At 40.8% G+C, this 20,178-nt stretch overlaps 1 protein-coding gene across 5 annotated transcripts in view; it reads right to left on the bottom strand.

Annotated features, from left to right (window-relative positions):
- Positions 1-2,871: 2,871 nt before the first annotated feature.
- The window catches only part of ADA (adenosine deaminase), a 77,801-nt gene continuing 60,494 nt past the window's right edge, over positions 2,872-20,178 (bottom strand). For 4 of the 5 annotated variants that reach the window (XM_077929263.1, XM_077929264.1, XM_028735062.2 and 1 more), the window contains 7 exons: positions 19,750-19,865; positions 13,002-13,126; positions 11,594-11,665; positions 10,362-10,463; positions 10,063-10,130; positions 8,882-9,011; positions 2,872-6,375 (listed from right to left, as the gene is read on the bottom strand). In XM_077929263.1, coding sequence (XP_077785389.1) covers positions 6,271-6,375; positions 8,882-9,011; positions 10,063-10,130; positions 10,362-10,463; positions 11,594-11,665; positions 13,002-13,126; positions 19,750-19,865 — 718 coding nt within the window. In that variant the 3' untranslated portion in view covers positions 2,872-6,270. The remainder of the gene's footprint in view (positions 6,376-8,881; positions 9,012-10,062; positions 10,131-10,361; positions 10,464-11,593; positions 11,666-13,001; positions 13,127-19,749; positions 19,866-20,178) is intronic. The other variant, XR_013393014.1, reaches the window with a different exon arrangement.

Genomic DNA, 20,178 nt, shown 5'->3' with positions numbered 1-20,178 from the left:
CACTCAAATACAGTGCTACCTCGGGTTAAGTACTTAATTCGTTCCGGAGGTCCGTTCTTAACCTGAAACTGTTCTTAACCTGAAGCACCACTTTAGCTAATGGGGCCTCCTACTGCCACCGCGCCGCTGGAGCACGATTTCTGTTCTCATCCTGAAGCAAAGTTCTTAACCCGAGGTACTATTCTGGGTTAGCGGAGTATGTAACCTGAAGTGTATGTAACCTGAAGCGTATGTAACCCGAGGTACCACTGTAATTCTAAAGGTTTACTGAAATTGGACTTACCATTGCGGAAGCCTTGCTGATTCTTCTCCAGCAAGGCACGTTCTCCTAAATGCTTGATAATTTTTCTTTTTCATATTTTCCAGTAATTTATACATTAAGCTACTGGGTATGCAATGTTTTACACTTACACACACACACACACACACACACACACACACACACACACACACTCCACCACCCTCCAGATCCACTGTAAAATTGGTGTTGCATTGGCAGCTGTCCAGTCCTCTAGTACATTAGGCCACGTGACACATTTCTGTTAGATTAGCAATCCACATATGCTTTAAAAACATTTGGGTGGATACCAGCGATCTGTTAATTTTTAATTGACCAGTAATTCATTTAACTTCATCTATTGCCAACACTATTTGTGTCAGCTCTTCAGACCTACTTCCTGAAGAAGTCAGATCAGGCTATCTACCTCAGGCATAGGCAAACTCAGCCCTCCAGATGTTTTGAGACTACAATTCCCATCATCCCTGACCACTGGTCCTGTTAGCTAGGGATCATGGGAGTTGTAGTCCCAAAACATCTGGAGGGCCAAGTTTGCCTATGCCTGATCTACTTCAATTCTTCCATGGTTAAATCAGATTCAAGAGTTGGAGTGGGACTATTAGATCATCTAATACAACTGCCTACTCAATCCAATCTCTCTCAATAACATGCCAGTCACTCCTTCCCCTTCCAGAAAGCCAAGAGGCTTTGTGTTACCTCTTTCAATAAGAAACCAGTCTCTGCCCTTTCTCCTTGCCCTTTAATTGGGGTGAAGAGTTAGAGGGTGGTGTCAATAAGGAAGAGCTTTCTGGGACATAACCAACAGGAATTATCCTGCTCAGCAAAATGAGTTTTCCTGCTTCAGTCTCCTACGCAAACCCACACTGGGGAAAAAGAGGGACAGTAGGTTATTCACTAGTAACTGTGATATCACAGGAGACATGCTAAACATAGTGCTTCTAGCCTGTTAAGTATGCCTGGGTTAAGTATTATATTTAGCCAAATCCCCTGTGAGCTGGTTCCAAGCTACTTCAGCATGAAGTTTCAGTGGGGAATTAACATATGAAGAGCATTTGCCAATGGTACTGCTCTTTTAAATCATGTAACATCCTGTTTTCCAAAGGCATTTCCCACTGAATGACATGCAGCCATTTATTATATCCGGGTTATATAGTATTTCCTAGTTCCTTACTATATAAGTTGGCAACCAAAAGTTGATGGATCTTGCATATGTAGCTGTATAGAAAGATGCGAATATTCAGTTTCAGACTTCATAGAGTCATAGAACTGTAGAGTGGGAAGGGACCTCGAGGGTTATCTAGTCCAATTCCCTGCAATGCAGGAATCTCAACTAAAGCTTACATGAAGGATGACCATCCAACCTCTCCTTAAAAGCCTCCAATGGAGAATCCACCACCTTCCAAGGCAGTCCTGTAACTTGTCTGTAGGCCTGCGTTACATTGGCCTTCCAAAGCACTGTGTTACCTGCTGGAATATTTGGTGATGCAGTGACCATTCAAACTCTTATAAGTTTTATATGCTCTATCTATTGGCAACCACTTGGTCCCCCTTGCAAGATGTTTCAAAGCAAATTCCAAAACTGAATGGCTTATTTTAGGCCAATCTAGATAGGAACAAAGGAAGCTGCCTTATACGAAGGCTGGACCAAATATCCCACTCATCTTTCATAGGACCCTTCATTCTCTGGTGAAAGTTAGATGGTATCAGTGATTGGGGAGTGGGGCAGGCAAAAACAAACAAAAAACTTAAGGCAGGACTGAGCTTACTTTAAAGATGAGGTGGCCCATTTATTTATTTTTAAGAAACAAAAAGCAAAGCTTCACCGTTGCTTCAAGCAGTGGCTTAGCAGCCTGGCATTTCTGTTGGGAGTTTATGCCCCAGGGAAATGATACCACATCCTGATATAGCATCTTGCCAGGATCATTCTTTTGGGGTGTGGGGAGAGAAATGGCGGCTCTCATTAGGACCTCAGGCAATGAGGGATCTTCCTCACTACCCCCTTTTTCACTGGAAATGCCAGGGCTATCCACCAATGGCTTCTTTCTAAGTCAAAAGAATCCCTGAGAGTCTGTAGTTGTGGAAGAATGACATGGAAACAGTGTGTGCAGTACTGCTTAACCCTTTTCTTTCTTCCCTCTCCCAGTTGCTTTCCTATACTCAAACTCACAGCTTTTAATTTCTATTTTTTTAAAAGAAGCAGCTGCAACAGCCAGCTGCTGGGGAAGAGGCATGCAATTGGGTGTCACATCTAATTTGGCCTTGAGAAGCATGAAGAACAGTAGCACAAGTTCTCGTTTCTTCTGTGTTATGTAGCCACGCATTGGCACTCTTAAGTGGATGTCTAGCCCACAGTTCCTTCATTACAGTTAATTTTGCCCATCCAACTGCCCTAACAGGTTTCATAGCTACTGCAGTCCAGGTGGAATCCAACTGGACATCCCTCCATCCCCTTGTTCCACCAAGTGACAGTACCTGCCTTTGAGATAAAATCACAACATTTCTAGTTTTGTTTTTTAATTGAATCACATCTTGCAGACTTGGGCTTGAAATCAACAACAACAGTGACATATGAATATAGTTAAAATGCAATTTATTTCATTAAACCAAAATAAAAATTCTCCTTTGTTCTTCAGGATGTGAACATAAGAAAAATTTATAAGGATAACTTTTCATTGACATTATAAAAATAACAAAATAATTCCTATATATATATTCCTGGTTATACATAAGACATTATAGTTTACATTCAGAACTTATTTTTGGAGACAAGCGCTATGCAAGGCTCAGTCTCTTTTTCACATGCAACCCAGTGACGTCAAAGCCATTCATCAGAGGCATGTTTTTGGTGTCTGAAGCTTTGTAATACCAGCCTATATAACCACCGAAATATGGCATTGTATGATTTCCTCAGCTGTGTTTATGAACTTTTAAAAACATTGTAAACTTAAGCCAATATCACTATTATATAGAATAATTAGTAGTACAGCATCAGAAATACAGTGATAGACAGGCTCTGGGTCATGCAGACTCAGGTTCGCATGTACCACTTGCTATCTCTGATAGATATAAGCCCTGCTTGCATTGTGATGAAAACAAAGATGTGTGTCATTCCTATGTCCTACAAAACTAACACTTCACGGCCACACTTAAGACAAAAAAGGACCACTAGTCCCAGCAATGTAAAGAGCTACTTGGTGATAAGCTAGAACAGACAAAGGGCTCTGTGAAGAGCTTTCCTTTCACAAAGAAACAGTGTTTAAAGCAAGTCCAGCTCCTTGATATAGATTCTTTTCATTTTTTAAAAAAAGCATGAAGATAGGTTCATTTTATAAAGGGCCTCAGTCTCATTTTCAGCTCAGGATAGAAGCCTACAATAAGCCTCCATTTGTTGTGAACAGTTTAATACACATTCAGATTGTGCGCCAGCCATGTTCACAAGTACGTCAGTCCAGAAATGTTAAACTAAGATAAGAAATCCTGCTCTGTCGATAGAAAAAAAACGATTGTGTGAATTCACTTTTGTGTGGCTGAAGACATGTGTCTATGGACCAAGCCAGATTTATATTAAGTGCACAGCTGTTACTAAAAATGGTAACTGAGGTTTTAGGCACCATCCTCCGGTCCATGACATCTAGAAGAACTCAACTGCATTCTGATGTCACAACGCCACTTCATGTTGTTGGCTGCCGCTTGGAAGGAGGCAGAAACATGGTGTGTTGCGATCAAATCAGTAAGTTCTATTAAACATTATGGAAGGGGAGCTAAACATGTGGTTGCAGCAGATGCACTTTTGCTAGAGTATCTGTTTGTGCCCTCAACAACTATTCCTTATGAATGAAGCACAAAGGTAAAATAAATAAAACCTGGGTATTTTAACATATGCTGAGCCACTGCACAAATTATTCATGCTCCACTACTGAAAGCACCTTGAGGCATCTTTAGAGGTTCACAGATGCTGATCACCTTTCTAGAAATCTGATAAAATTACATCATTTAAAAGATCCACTTTAAATGCTGCTCTGTTCATGTAAGAGGGGAGCAAATCTTGCCAACTCCTTCCTCCATCTGCAGCCCCACAACATATCTCACAACACATCCAAGGCTCCCCAGTCCCTAGGAGCAGATATGCAAAGGGAAGGGAGAATCAAGAAATCCCTGTTCTATGAACTCTGTTCTATTCACGGAAAGAATAGAAGTTCAGATCAAAGCACATGTATTTGGGAGTTTCAAGTTCCAGAGTGGAAGATTTCTGTGAGTCTAGGAGACAAATTCTGTAGTACATTAGTCTTATCCTTGCAAGTACAAGACTTCCAGGTTCTTTATAATGAAATACAAAGACAAAAGGATCTGCTCAGATACATGGAGACTTTGTGGATATTTTTAAAAGATTCTCCAACAAATGAGTATTTCTAAAAGATGCAAAATAGAACATTATAATCACTAGAAGAAATCCCACAAATATATGCGAGATGAGGCCTCCTGGTATGGTGCTGATGCAGTATTACTTTGATTTGGATACCATATTTTCTATTTCTGCAAAAGACCACTGACATGTGGTTTTTAAGGTATTTACTTACAGACTGACCATAACTTGGTTAAACCAAAGTATTTGCATAAGTCAAATCAGTCCCATGGATGGGTGTGTGTGTGTGTGTGTGTGTGTGCATCAAAAGACCATGAAGTTCAATTCCAGAAATTCATCCTAACTGGTTTGTGTACCAGGCAGTTGAAAACCTACCAGATAACTTAGTACCATTAGCTAAATTTACCATACTGTTGGTAACAGACAAGAAAAAAACATTATGCTATATAAAACAGAGCTTAGTCAAAAATGCTAGTTAAAAAGGGCAGCAGTTCCAATAGTGCAGGCAGCAGACAAAGCAAGTGTACTGGAATAAAGGAGTTTGCTTCTTTTGCAAATCAATCCTTTTTAAAATGCTGTGTTGTTCTTTGAACATATACAGCTTAAGACATCTTGGACAAGTCTGATTTGGGGAAAGGCAAGATGCTGAATCTGGATTTGCCCCAATTCGGCAGCGATCCCTTGCTATATTGGGACCTATATGCACAGATCAGATGCATGTGACTCATTCAAGGTGATCACCATTGACACTGTCTTCTGGATAGTGATGCACGCTCCTAGCATTCTTGAAATATAGGTAGGAACTGTTATCTTCCAGGTGCACTCAACAATCCTTGGATCAGAACCACTATTCTTTAAGTATTAGCTCCAAAGAATTTGATGACATTTAAATAAGTATTAAGTTGGTATTAAGGCCAAGCAGAATCAAGAAAGGAATAAACCCAGCCTATGACTGTGTCAAACAATCAGAGAACCAGGGATAAAGTGAAATACTCATTTCTATCAGAGATTCCCCACTAAAAGATGTTAAACATCTGAAAAAACTCAGTTGTGATTCTCTCTGTTTCAAGTGTATGGGCATACAGAAGACAAATTACAGAGAAATCTCAGTAAGGCCAGAGATAAGTTATAGCTTTCAAGAGAGAGAGGAAAATGGTTTGAGAGATGCTTTGCTTCCCATTGTATATACACATTCTTTTGTCTCTCTGTTGCTTCTGGTCAACTAGGTTCTTGAAATAATCCAGTCTCTAAAACCTGCTTCCACTTTGGTAAACAGAGGTAAATTCAGCCATTACAAGAAGCAACCCCTCCTCCAAACTTTCCAGTCTCTGAAAAGATTATTATCTTTAGCCTAAAAAAACAAACATGTAAACTCATAGCACCCATCTTATTTATGGGATCTGGGTGCTCTAGGCAAATATAACACAAACACTGTAGGAATACTGTTCTTTATATATACTGTATGCCCCCACTCTGTGGATGGTAATAGTAAACAAGATAGTAACACAGTACTAAGTTTGTGCGTTGTCTTCAAAGAAACAAAATGGAGGTCTCTGACTACCATGAAGATGTCAGGAAAAGAGGTCACGAGTAGACGGCATCATATGGATCAGAACTCTGTGCTTTGTACCATCCCATAGGCTTCATACAGCTTGTAGAGAAGCTCCTTTTTTTCTTTCTCTGGCAAGAAGCTAGACTTGGCAGCATTTATGTTCTGCGAAAATTGGAACAAACACAGAAGTGAAGCTCAGCAAGTATAATATTCTGCTTGTGTCTTAGTATGCATTACTAGCCAAATCTAAGTGAAAGTAATGGATGCAGTTTCCAACCGTACATTCACAGCTTTTCGTTAAGTGGGAAAATGGCAGCCTTTTGAAAACAGTCTTTAGGCTTTGATCACTTAGCTGGGATTAAGTCCCACTGCTCCTGATTAGACATGCAAAATGGAGCACTTTAAGAAGCACAAACAGTCATATTCCAGAGATCTGGTAATCAGTTGATGTAACACTGTGTTATGCCAAGTGAGAGCAATGATCCATCTATCTATCAGGACTAGTGAGGGCTCTATGGAATCAAAGGTAGCATTTCCCCAGCGCAGCTCCTACCACATAACTTTTAAGTAGAGATTCCAGGGATTAAAGCTGGGACCTCCAGCATGCAAATTATTATTACCAGATTTTTCTACCACTACTACAAAGCTTCCGTAATCACGATCAGACTCAAGGCATGGAGTATTAGAAATCAGAGAGGTTCTTGGTGGGAAAATTGAAGTTTTAATCACTTGGCCCACTTCTCATTCCAGCGGCCCACCATCACTGCCACCAAAAGAGGGCTCCAGCTCCAAGGGAAACTTAAGTGTGCAGAAATCCACATGGTTCTCTCCCTTCAGTTGTCCATGCCTAATATACGGATGTCGGGTCTGGGGCAGGGGAAAGCTGTGCGACAAAGCAGTACAGCCCTGCTCCCTGATGGGATGGGGGAAATGCATTGGCTTATAAATTAAGGACCCATTAAAAATCAAACACGTGTTTTCCTTGCCTGACCAATTTTATGCCTTTGCTGGTCAATCCTATGCTATGGGACATGTCTCAGTTGCCAGTGTTAGGGTTCTGAGTTTTTAATACCTTCCTCATTACAGCTACAAAGGTTTATACTTCTCTTTTGTTCTCATATTACTGTCTGTGTCAAAATGACTTCTGGTCTGGGGCATTATGCAGGGATCACAGACAGGGAATCCCAACCTGTCCTCATGGGGGGACCCTTAGCGGTAAGGGCTCACATTTCAACCTCTTTAAAGGGCTGGGTGGTACCTGCCACATCTCCTGGTTAGTCTCCGTAGGTGAGAGAAGCAGACTACACTATGAGCTGCCCTATGTTAGTGGCCTTCTTCCCCCCAAACTCCTTACCTGTCAGGCTGGTGTGAACCACTGGCAGCAAACCATGGTGATGCACAAAAGTTGGAGCCTTGTGGGCTTATTGTTCAAAACTAAAATACTGCTCTGAGAGCGCAGCAATGCAAGCAATAGATGGTTCTGTGTTTTGACTTCCAGAAGCAGTTTAACTGCTGATCTCTGGAAGCAAGAACCTATCACCTCATTTTTTGTAAAGTGCCATATATTTTGGTAGTGCTGCTACATAAATAACATGTCATATGCTGGCTTGTTGGCTAAACGATGTGGTGACTCAGCACTCTCTTTCCTCCTGACATGTAATGTGTCTGCCAGGATGAGTCAACATTTCTCCAGAGAGATTGTAAATGGAGATTGTTTTTCCTGGCTCATAGTGAAACTGAGCACTTGTCTCCATTTGTATGCCTTGTGCCTTTGTTTTCATAAGTCAAACCCTAATATATTTTCTGCATATCCACATGCTTTCTTCCTACATGGTTCTTCCTTTTTATGGGCACAGTGTTTAAAATAAACAATTATATCCCTGCTCCCACATACCAAGTCAACAAGGCTCTTGGGGTGAATGGGCAGATATGTGCCCATTTTTTAAAAAACGACTAAGCAAAGAACTGACAGTTCTGGAGAAGAAGGAAGGGCTGAATGGGTGGGTAAGTAGAAATTCAGCTAAAAATGGTTTCAAGAATGGGTGAGGAAACACTCCAGCTATGAAGTGGGGAGGAGGACAATGGCTGCAATAAAGGACACTGTGTCCTGTAATAAGCACTTGAATGAGTTTATATAGAATTACTCTTCTCAGCAACTCCTTAATGATTTAAGAAGCACTCCACTTCCTGCTTATTTTATTATCTGAAGTAAGGAGCTAAATGTATCAGTCAGAGCATGGGTTGAAGTGCATCAGTGCTTTACACAATGACAAAGTTTATAAACATATGCAGATACAGATTGTGAATTAAGATGTCCATTTACAAAGCAGTAACTTTTCTGCAATGGTCTTATAATTATGTGGGGAGCTAACTATCTACTGCGCCTGTCTATACGGCAGTTAAGAATCTCACCATACCTCTACAATCTAGAGTTGTGATTTGGTGCAGGTGTGGGGTACAATTCACGGAAATTGACAGGCTGCAGATGTGGTTCTATGCCCACTATGGTGAGCTCCTATAAGGCCATTTCTGTTTTGGAGAAGTAACTTTAGGAAGATTTACTTTGGCTGCAGATCGAAGCACAGCTTACTTGGAAGTAAGCTATTATTTCAAAGCAAAGATGTTTAGGATCAAGCACAACCGATGTGAAAAACCGAAACTAATTTACCAGCCTCTTGAATTCTTCCTCAGTGAAGCCCATGCAATCACGAGCTATTTTGTAATCCGTGTTAACTGTGGAGTTGAAAATGAGTGGATCATCCGTGTTCAAGGAATAATTTGCTTCATCTTTCATTAACCTGGAAAAAAAACACAACAGAATTGAAAGAACAACAGGTTTTTTTTAGAGTATAATTTGCATTTTCCTCATGGGGAAAAATATAGTGAAGCCTGTTTTCTATCCCACTTGTACTGAACCCCATAGACAATTTCCATTAAACTACAGTCCAAACACCAAATATACTTTTTATTTATTTTTCACTGTACAGTCATACCTCGGGTTACAGACGCATCGGGTTGCGCGATTTCAGGTTGCGCATCGCACCGAACCCAGAAGTACTGGAACGGGTTACTTCTGGGTTTCGGCGCTTGCACAGAAGCGCTAAATCGCACCTGCGCATGCACAGATGCGGTGCTGCGGGTTGCGAACGTGCTTCCCGCACAGATCACATTTGCTACCCGAGCATCCACTGTACAATAATGTGACATGATAAAACACATTTCAAGTAATCCACATAAAATATCACAGGGGGAGAAATCACTAATAAATGTGATTTATTTACTATACATCATACATTTACTATTTATTTACTATACATCAAATCATATTAAGTTTTCTCAGATGTTAAGAATAATATAAGATCCAATGTATACTGTTGAATATTTTCTTGTCATATTACTTTTCTTTGTTATAGAAAAGACAAATTAGATAAAGTGCTAACTGAATGCTCTAGAAGGCAGGTGGCTTTCTCAGAAGTGGCGCCCTCCCTGTGGAACACCCTTCCTTCAGATGTCAAGGAGATAAAGAACTACACAACTTTTAGAAGACTTCTGAAAGCAGCCCTGTATCAGGAAGTTTTAAATGCCTGATGTTTTATTATGTTGCTATATATGCTGTAAGCCACCCAGAGCAGCTGGGAAAACCCAGCCAGATGGGCAGTAATAATAAAATTATTATTATTATTAGGCAAACTGGGAGGCTTAAACCTCATGGCTCGCCTCAATATTAGGATTTGAGCTGATAACTGGGTAATGATTTTGATCCAATAATTGAGAAGTAATGTCAGAATAATTAAATAAAATGTAGCATGATTATTCCAAAGTTAAAAAACAACCAACCCAAATCCTTACCTTACTAATGGATGCTTACTGAAGCTGGTTTGGCATGCACTAGTGAGGTGACTAGACCAAGGGCAGATCTGTATATTTATATAAGAAAACAAAACAGAATCAGTACACATCCCCTTTAAAATACCTATGTTCATTATTTAGAAATGCTGGGCAGTGGCTGTCAGTGAAGGGAGACAATACTGAGCTAGGCGGACTAATGGTCTGCCTTGATACAAGGCAGCTTCCTCTGTTAATATCAACTGCAGCTATTATCTGGTTCAAGTAACAGAGAGTTGGAGACTTGAAAGACATTCCATTACCTCAAAATGCATATTTTCTTTCAACAGCTGTTTATATAGACTTTCATCTTCCAAGACATGGTAGCCATGGCCAATTCGCTCTGCCTTTAGGATGTTGACTGCCTATAATGAAAGACAGGGAGTGGTGGGAATGTAGAATCAACTTTTTGCTAATTAGGTTACTCTCGATTGCGCAGTTCACGATAACTACAGCCCACAGCATTAAAGTGAGAGCAGCTCTATAAACTGTTTTGAGCTATTACTCCTATTAAATAAGGTATACCGTACTTATCACAATCTGCTAAAAGCTTATTTAGAAACACAGCCATACTATGTATGGCACAGACCTTCTGGAGACCCCCAAAAACCCTTGAATTGTAATACTAAAAAAAAAATATGGGAGAGTATGGTTTAGTTTGTCATTACATGAACAAGCATTGGGCTCACACGTTCCTTCCTCTCTTTATGATCTCCAATGCACTGTCTTTTGCAAATAGCAATAGTTTTCTTACTTGAACAAGTAAGCTATGTAGCTTGCACTCAAATCACAATCAAATTAGAGTGATGGATGGAAGACAGAAATAAAACACCTGGTATAACTTTTTTTTCTTTTTACAGAAGTGGGTGCAGCTCTGTTTGCCTCTCCCGAGTGGATTACTCCTGTGAAATTACACCAAGCGTTGGTGGCTTTTTTTTTTTTTTTTAGGAACAGTTTATAACTGTTTTGATTTTTTGTAAGAATTAGATGAAACATACATGCATGTTTGCCCCTTGTGAGGAGACGAATCCCACCAAATTTCAGATGGGTAGCTGCAGCAGTCTTCTTGCAAGGGCAGTCCTTACAGTTTGGGGTGTGTGTAACAAAAAAGAGAGGAATCATTTAGTCTCCCTTAGCATATCTGAAAATTGCAGATATGAGAGGTAGCTCTAGGTAAAAGTATCAAAATTGCACCCAAATTGGTCTAGCAATTTTTGAACTAGGCACCTTTAAAATTGAATGGAAGAGAGAAAGAACTAAATAGGATTCACTTTCCACCCTCAAGACGCTGGAAATGGAGAGTCTAGGTAAAATTGTTCCTTCTGATTACAAACTTGACCTATCAGTCACAACAGAGCTCTCCTTCCACCCTCTCCCCCATGGTTCATATTGTACATTCTACAGTTTGCTGTATATTCAGTGTCAATTGTCAGCTTTTCCAATGACACAACATCCTTTTTTGTTTGTTTGTTTGTTCTGCAGTACAACTTCTTACCTCCTTGACAACCTTGGGTGGCCCAACCTCACCAGCATGAACAGTTCGGTGAATGCCACATCTTTCAGCTTCCTGAATAAAAGGGAGCATAAGGAAGAGAATAAAAACTGACTGGCAAATGCTAGAGATCCATAGAATTTCTTAAGGTAGCATTTGCTACCTTATCTTTCTTTGGCTGTAGTCTAAGCAGAGCTGCTAAAAACTGGAATATGCCCAATAGAAAAATCTGCTTAAAATTGGTTTTTCTCCCGAAGAGGAAAATTTGTTATTTTATTAAAATACACGTAAAACTAAAGATTGTCACTTTTTGCTTCACAACAATCATGATAAAATGTGTAGTAAAATACCACTTAATGCCAAGGCTTCAAAGTGGTTTACAAAATATAAAAAACACAATAAAAAACACGATTACACAGCATTGTTAAAATACACAATAAAACAATTCCATTAAAACCTAAACATGTGGAATTAAACTATGCAATAAAGTTCCTTGGAGATTAAAACAGGAGACTGGTTGAAAGTTCTTGGGCATGTCTTCAAATGCTGGTGGAATTACTTCATTGTAACCGAAGGTAACAATGATACCAAGATTTTTCAATAAGCCTAGCAGCAGTACATTTCCTTCCCTATCTCCTTCTGGCACCTTTCCTCCACTCTTTCCAGGCATGGTCTGTGCTTTAAATCTTCGTGTCTGAGCACACGCACACCCTCTGAGTTTTCCCTGCAAAAACCCACTCTTTAAATCTTAATAGGAGGAAACGGCAAAACATGGAAAACCTGAATTGACGTGCTAAAGTGCAAGTTTCACAGGGGAAGCTGTGCAGGTTGTGGGGGAGTGGGAAATGCTTGGACAAAGAGGTTTTAAGCGTGGATCTGTGCCTAGAAAGATTGGGGCAAAAGGTAAGTGTGGACAAGCTTTTAGTCTGGAGGAAAATGTATTTCCCGCACCCCCAAGAGTCTTAAGTCTTTCACAGAAGAGCCTAGCATCCTTGGGCTAAAACTGGGGGAGCACCTGCAAAACTCTACCCCATGCATAACTGTTCACATAGTTGATAAAAAAAATTCCAGCAAAAGCATATTGATTTATACCTGAGTGAATCTACAGAGAGGAGTAACTACACCAATCTTCTATTTGGAAAGCTTTAGCCAGACATTTCTTATCTCTAGCCTCAGTCTGTGACTGAAGGTTTGCTAGCAGTTGGGATTAGGTTCTCGTACCTGTAGACCAGTCCCGTTTTAATAAAAAGATGTAGCAGGTTTTACATGAGTGCATGATAATAAAACACTGGAATGGGAGTCTTATATGTTGTTCTTCTCAGATTGCATGTAAGGCAGGCACTGAGGGTTTTGAACTACCCACCTCCCCCAATCCTGTTCTTTTGGCTCCTTACTCATCATCTGAACAAACCTCATAAGCCTTCCGATGATCTGGGTAGGTCTCAGCATTTATCAACTCATCGCCAGCTAAGTCTATAGCGACCACTGTATCATTCTGATACTTCTTACACAGTTCCACCACTTCCAGTGACCAGCCTGGAAAGAAAAGCACAACAATCTTGTAAGGATGCAGTTGACTTTCTGCAGCTGCCATGACACCCCCCCCCCCAATGTATAGGAAAATATTTGTCACATAAAAACATCATTGTGTTTTCCAGAGTTTCCCTCCTTTGACAAGGCCTTCTGAGAAGATCAGGCAATTGTTGGTAAGGTAAAAAGGTAAAGGACTCCTGAACGGTTAAGTCCAGTCAAAGGCGACTATGGGGTTGCAGCGCTCATTTCGCTTTCAGGCCAAGGGAGCCGGCATTTGTCCACAGACAGCTTTCCTGGTCATGTGACCAGCCTGACTAAACCACTTTTGGCACAACGGAACACCGTGACGGAAGCCAGAGCGCATGGAAATGCCCACCTTGCTTTGATAGAGAACAATTAAAAAACCACACACCATGGTTCTATAGAAAGGACATTATGCAGGCCACTAAGCTATCCAGAATCAGAGAAAAATACAAATCCTAAAATGGTTCCCTGTGGAAATAGTAAACTTGCAACAATAGTTATTTTTAAAAAAGCTGTGAAGTCCAGAGGTCAGGAGTTCAGAGAATGCCAAGCATCTTGTTAGGTGTGATTTAATTGGGTCAGCTGCCAGACAAAATAGAAAGCAGATGGGAATATAAATATAAGCCTCTTCTAAAATGCTGAGGACATCTTAATAGTGTGTGTATGAGAGGATGGGGAGGAAGATTTGCGGTATAATTGCAAACATTGCTGGAAAGCAGTTTCTGCCAGAACCCTTTCCATTTCTTGGTTTTCAGCAACTCTAGTTATGATTTCATAGAAAACTGTAAGTTTGGCATGCAATCAAACTCAGCAAACACTTTGGATGCACCATGATTTTTTTTTAATTCTAGAAGCCCATCAATTATTGCATTACTCTACTCACTCCTTCGTGCATGGACCACTATAATTTATGCATGATTACAAGTCGGAGAAAAATGACACACTGTATTTCATTGATCCAAGCCAAGGGTTCCCAAACTGTGGTCTGTGGACCACCAGTAGTCCAAACTTCATTCAGACAGTCCATGACATGTCTGGATTTGTGGTTGAAGACAGTTGAAGATGGGAGATGGCACACCCATCACATTAAATTTTCACATTGATTTTTAACTGTATATTTATTGTGTCTTTTATTTCTTATATATTGTATTTTCTTGTATTATTCTATGGAATTCAAACTGAAATACAATAAAATCCAGGGTGCACCCAGGGTGTTAGCTGAGTTTGTTTGCAGGCAAAGCCGACAATTTTTAAGAAATAAAAATATAACTGGTTTCCCTAAAAACCAATTAATGGGAAGTGTTCTGACAGAAGCTGTTTTCAAGCACTGTTTACAGGTACTGCTTTCATTCTCTTTCTCTCTCTCTCTCTCTCTCTCTCTCTCTCACACACACACACACACACACACACACCCAACTTCAAAAAGCAATACCAACAAACTTTCTTTCTTTCTTTTGTACAACTGAAGAGGTCCAAGTAATTGCTATATTAGTGAATCAAATGTAGTTTTATTTAAATATTTTGCTTTTTATTGTACCACTTCCTAAGTGCTCTGGGTAGGCAACTGTTCAAGGAAAGCAAACCATTAAAACTAATCAGCTAATTAAAAAAACAGTATAGATCGTTTCCGCCTTTGTTATTTGGTTATTGAATACCAGCTGAAACAGGTAGGTATTGCATCGCTCACGCTTAGACAGACTTTAAGGCAATGGGAGGTTTACAGCCTTTTAACCCAACAAGAACACCTCTTTGCATGTTATTTAACTTAGGCATAGAGGACAGTTGGTCTTCTATCTTAAACATCAACTTCAAAGGTCCATACAGCGAAATATGTCTGCTGTTGTCTAATCTAAACAGCTTCCATGCTTTCTTACGCTGAAGCGCTATCCCTGCATTAAGGTCATGTATATCAGAGTGTTTGAAAGAACAAGGGGAAGGATATCTCATTATCTAATCTGTAATTGCAAAGGTTCTTTTCATTATTGCCCTGGGCCAACCGCAAGGAAAATAAAGGAGCAGTGAGTTCAAATATTTTCTTCAGGCAATAGTTAACTTATAATTCAGATTTGACTATTTAGGTTCGACTTTATTGGAGAAGACCTCCTCAAGAAGATATTTTCAGGAGATACTCACAACTGTTTCCTATTATTATTATTTTTACATTTGTTAGTCAATTTCCTCTAGACATGCTTGTTACTACATAATTCCATAGCTGGTTTGAAAGCTGTATTATTGCTCATTGCTCAACTACAGTTCTGAGTAAGCACAGCGTTAGCACAGAAGTCACAATGGAGTTAGTTATGCAAGTGACTATATCTGTACTGCAGATTATCTTGGCCCTGAACTTGAGTCATTCCAACCACAATGCCAATCATAATATCAGAGCTGTCAGATTTCCACACACTAACAGGAAAGTGTGACCCTTTCCTTATAAAGCAGTGGATTAACTCTGTCTTGACAAGTCTCAGTATAAATGCCAATACATTTTCAGAAGCTTAATATGGAAATCACTTAAACAATAACCATAGCAGTCAATTCTGTGACTTCCAGCTGTGAGCTAAGAGGAAGGCACGTTTGGCAAATCCTCACTGGAAACCTATGTCCTGACTATGGAAGGATGTGCGGATCCAGAATTGGCCTCAACAGTCGCTTATGGAGACACTGTTAAGACCATATTCATGGAAGACAATCCTACTCGGCTGCAAGTGATCACCAAAGAAGAAGCAGCCAAAGCACTTCAGGGTTCAATCCTGCCCATACTTGAGGTTCACATGTGGAAGAGCAGAGGGATGATCACCCTCCAGCAGATCCAGCCCTGCCAGTGATCCTGAGGAGGTTACCTGGGTTTCTGGCTGGCTCTGCCATGTAAAACAATCCTGCTATCAGGAACAGCCAATTCCACAAATATCTCATCAACGGAATCTTCCACCATCATATTTTCCCTGTCTAAACTGAGCTTCCTATTTATTCATCCACAGCCATCCATCACCCATTACGGAGGTTGCACCTGGTTCAAATGAAAGGGAGAAATAGGACAGCCCTACCCATTCTTGTGCCCTCCTGATGTTGTCAGACTACAACTCCCATCAGCACCAGCCAACAGGGCCAGTGTTTCAAGGATAATGGGAGCTGTAGCGTAACATTAGGAGGGGACCAGGTTGTAGAAAACTGAAACAGAGTGGGTACTATGGTACACTCCACTTACTGTATTTTTCTGTGTATAAGACTATATTTCCCCCCGATTTTTTTAAGTTTAAAATTGGGGGTCATCTTATACACAGAATGTTGCAACTAAATATATAAATTTATTTCTTAATTTTGGGCTCAAAAATAGGGGTTGTCTTATACATGGGGGCGTCTTATACATGGAAAAATATGGCACTTTACATTTTTTATTAATTTATTAAAGTTGCAGTCACTTTATCTTGCCCAAAGCATCTTACAACCAGACAGACAATAACTCCACATAGATACATTGAAACCAAGAAGAAAGAGAAAGACTTTAAAAACATCCCACCCACTTCTAAAAAGCCACAGGTAGTTAAAGCCCAAAGGCTTGGTTATAGAGGGATGTTTTTGCCTGGTGCCTAAAAAGATATAATGACGGCTCTTTATTAAGAACAGCTGTTTGTACTGCACACAGCAAAGCACCTGTTTTTAGGTGATCCAATTGCAATATTATTTTATAAAACAGATGTTTGCTAAAGATGATAGTACAAACAACAGCTTATACCAAGAGGCTTGACCGATCTGAACTTCTGCCTGTTTGCAGCTTCCTTTCAACTTGCAGTCCAGTTCAATGCGAAGTAAGGTATGCCGTAGTCCACTCAAATAAATGGACTTAGGTGCACCTAAATATATAAGACTGGGCTGTAAAAAGGCTGTTCTAAGTTCCAGGCAATATTTTGAAATTAGCTCAGCAAGATCTTTAATACCTGCCAAAGTTTCAAGGCATAGACAAAGCTTCACTGACACTAATTTTAATTGACTGCTGCTTTCACAAAACTCAAGACAGAAAATTCTCATTAGCTTGGCAATCTGTGATTAAGATGGTATGTGGACTCTTAATTTATTACTTAACCATACTTCAGCAAAGAGCAGAGATAAGTTAGCATGTTGTTAACAATTAACTACCTACTGTGTAGTGCTCCGACACATTAAGGCAATTTGTTTTGTCATTTAATAAAGATCAAACCTCACTGTAATCATTTCAGACACTTCAGCTACATTTAGCAGACATTAATATCCAACCCGCCATTTTCTCCAAAAATTCTGGCAACAAACATCTTCTAAGATCAAAATATTTTTAGTCCAGAAAGCAGAACATGAGCCCAGTCCACCCAGGGACAGTTGTGGGCAAGATTCCTGCATTGCAGGTGGTTGGACCAGATGACACTGAGGTCTCTTCCAACTCTACAACTCTATGATCCAGCACTGCCTCACCTGGCCCTTCCTGGTGAACACAGTTCTGCCATCACTGGGAGGGCACAGTTGCCACTCTACATGCCACATGTTCCACTGCTGCTAGCTTGTGAACTATAAACTCTATTTGAAATTAACGCGGGTGGCGCTGTGGGTTAAACCACAGAGCCTAGGACTTGCCGATCAGGTCGGCGGTTCGAATCCCCGCGACGGGGTGAGCTCCCGTTGCTCGGTCCCTGCTCCTGCCAACCTAGCAGTTCGAAAGCATATCAAAGTGCAAGCAGATAAATAGGTACCACTCCGGTGGGAAGGCAAACGGTGTTTCCGTGCGCTGCTCTGGTTCGCCAGAAGCGGCTTAGTCATGCTGGCCACATGACCCAGAAGCTGTACGCTGGCTCCCACGGCCAATAAAGTGAGATGAGCGCCGCAACCCCAGAGTCGGTCACGACTGGACCTATTGGTCAGTGGTCCCTTTAGCTTTTTACGAACTCGAAGAACCACATCTGCCTAAAATAGCGCAGAAGCATTTCTGTATTATATGTCCATATGCCCACAATTTAATAGCCCCAGGAGATGAAGTTTTAGATGTTTATTCAGAAATTTATTTATTTACAGCCTGCACTTACATAAATACATAGAAGTATTTACATTCTATCTTGCAAAACATCAGGCTGGTGACAACTTTTAAAAGCAATACAAAGCAATCATTAAAATGACTGTCTACTCAAATGAACACACAAGCATTAAAGTATGACTGAGACTTCTTGCATGGATAAAATAAATGTTAAAGGGGGGGCTTGCATATTATTTGCCTTAGGGATATTGTTAAGAATTAGATCAGCATATTGTTCTCAGTACGCGGGTGGCGCTGTGGGTAAAAGCCTCAGTGCCTAGGGCTTGCCGATCGAAAGGTCGGCGGTTCGAATCCCTGCGGCGGGGTGCGCTCCCGTTGCTCGGTCCCAGCGCCTGCCAACCTAGCAGTTCGAAAGCACCCCCAGGTGCAAGTAGATAAATAGGGACCGCTTACTGGCGGGAAGGTAAACGGCGTTTCCGTGTGCTGTGCTGGCTCGCCAGATGCAGCTTTGTCACGCTAGCCACGTGACCCGGAAGTGTCTCCGGACAGCGCTGGCCCCTGGCCTCTTGAGTGAGATGGGCGCACAACCCCAGAGTCTGTCAAGACTGGCCCGTACGGGCAGGGGTACCTTTACCTTTTATTGTTCTCAGTGGCTGAGAAGATGCCAGCAGGCAGGACCTGAGGGCAATAGCACTCTCCCTTCCTACTGTTCCAAGCAACTAGTATTCAGAAACAGACTGCCTCTAACCATGAAGGCAGAGCATAGCCATTGTCACTAGTAGCCACTGATAGCCTTACCCTTCATGAATTTGTCCAATCCTCTTTTTAAAGCCATCCAAGTTGGAGGTCATCACCGCTTCCCATGGGAGTGCATTCCATAGCTGAATTATGCATACATTTGTATCTTTCTTTTCTACCCAGGAACTCAAGATTGTGTAGGTTTTCCTCCCCTCTCCCCTTTTATTTTTGCAACAGCGCTGTGGGGTAGGCTAGGTTAAGTTAACATATGTACATAAGCAGTAGGTCTGGGTCAATAGATTGCAGAGAGGTAGCTGTATAAATAGTATATATGTGAAATTAATATCTGAGGAAAAAAATAGAAGGCCAATGTAGAAAATACTAGGATGTAATAGTTTGTTAATTGTGTCATTAGAACCATGCACAGAAAGTGAATGAATGAAGGATGGCAAATAGAGAGAAAACAACAACTGTGGAAGAAGTCTAAGATTACCAACACCAACCACAACAATTGCACTGTTAATTCATACTTATCAAAAGTTCCCAACTAATTACTACAAAATTAGCCCCCTCTCTCATGCCTGAATAGTTAGCAACCTGTTCAAGTTTTCTTGGCTATTGTTATATGAAGTTATCTTCCTCCTGCCTCTATTTGTTCCTCTGTTTCTATCCCTGGGCCTACACTTAAGTGAGAATAGTTAACGAGGTTATGTTGTGATTGAGCATCTAAACACAACGAATTACTTACTGATATATTGCAAAAGGATTTGACCTTAGTGTATGGGGAAGGGGTGGGGAGGCAGAGAGGTGAGCAAGACAGATTTGATAAAGTAAGAATCAGAGCCACAGATGACCTGTAATACATTACTTGGCATGTGACGCATGCAGCATAGAATAGACCTGGCTTTGATGTTGAAAGCCTTCTCTCCAGCTTTTAGCCCCCGATTAACAAGGCTAACCACTTCATCTGGAGTTAGGTCTCCCCTGTACAAAGAAAAATACGAAGAGATCAGTTAGGGCATCGTTGTTTCCAATTATCAGTGCTCAAGGAAGTGCTCATAATCCTATCACCAAGCTGCTTGCATCTCAGGCTGAATTACAAAGGACTCAGTACAACCAACATCTGGGTACAAACAGCAAACAAGTCTGCCAGATAAAACCTAGTTCAGTGGTAGAACAGATGACAGGAATGCAGAAGATCCAGGTTCAGTCCCAGCATCTCCATTTGAAAGGATCTCAAGGCTCACCCACACTTGCAAAGTACGAGAGGTTTTCTGTTTGGGTCTGAGCAGTTTTC

The sequence above is a fragment of the Podarcis muralis genome, chromosome 5 (assembly GCF_964188315.1).
Source record: "Podarcis muralis chromosome 5, rPodMur119.hap1.1, whole genome shotgun sequence".
NCBI lineage: Eukaryota > Metazoa > Chordata > Lepidosauria > Squamata > Lacertidae > Podarcis > Podarcis muralis.
Note: the sequence above shows the minus strand (reverse complement) of the source record. Positions and strands in the feature narration are given on the sequence as shown.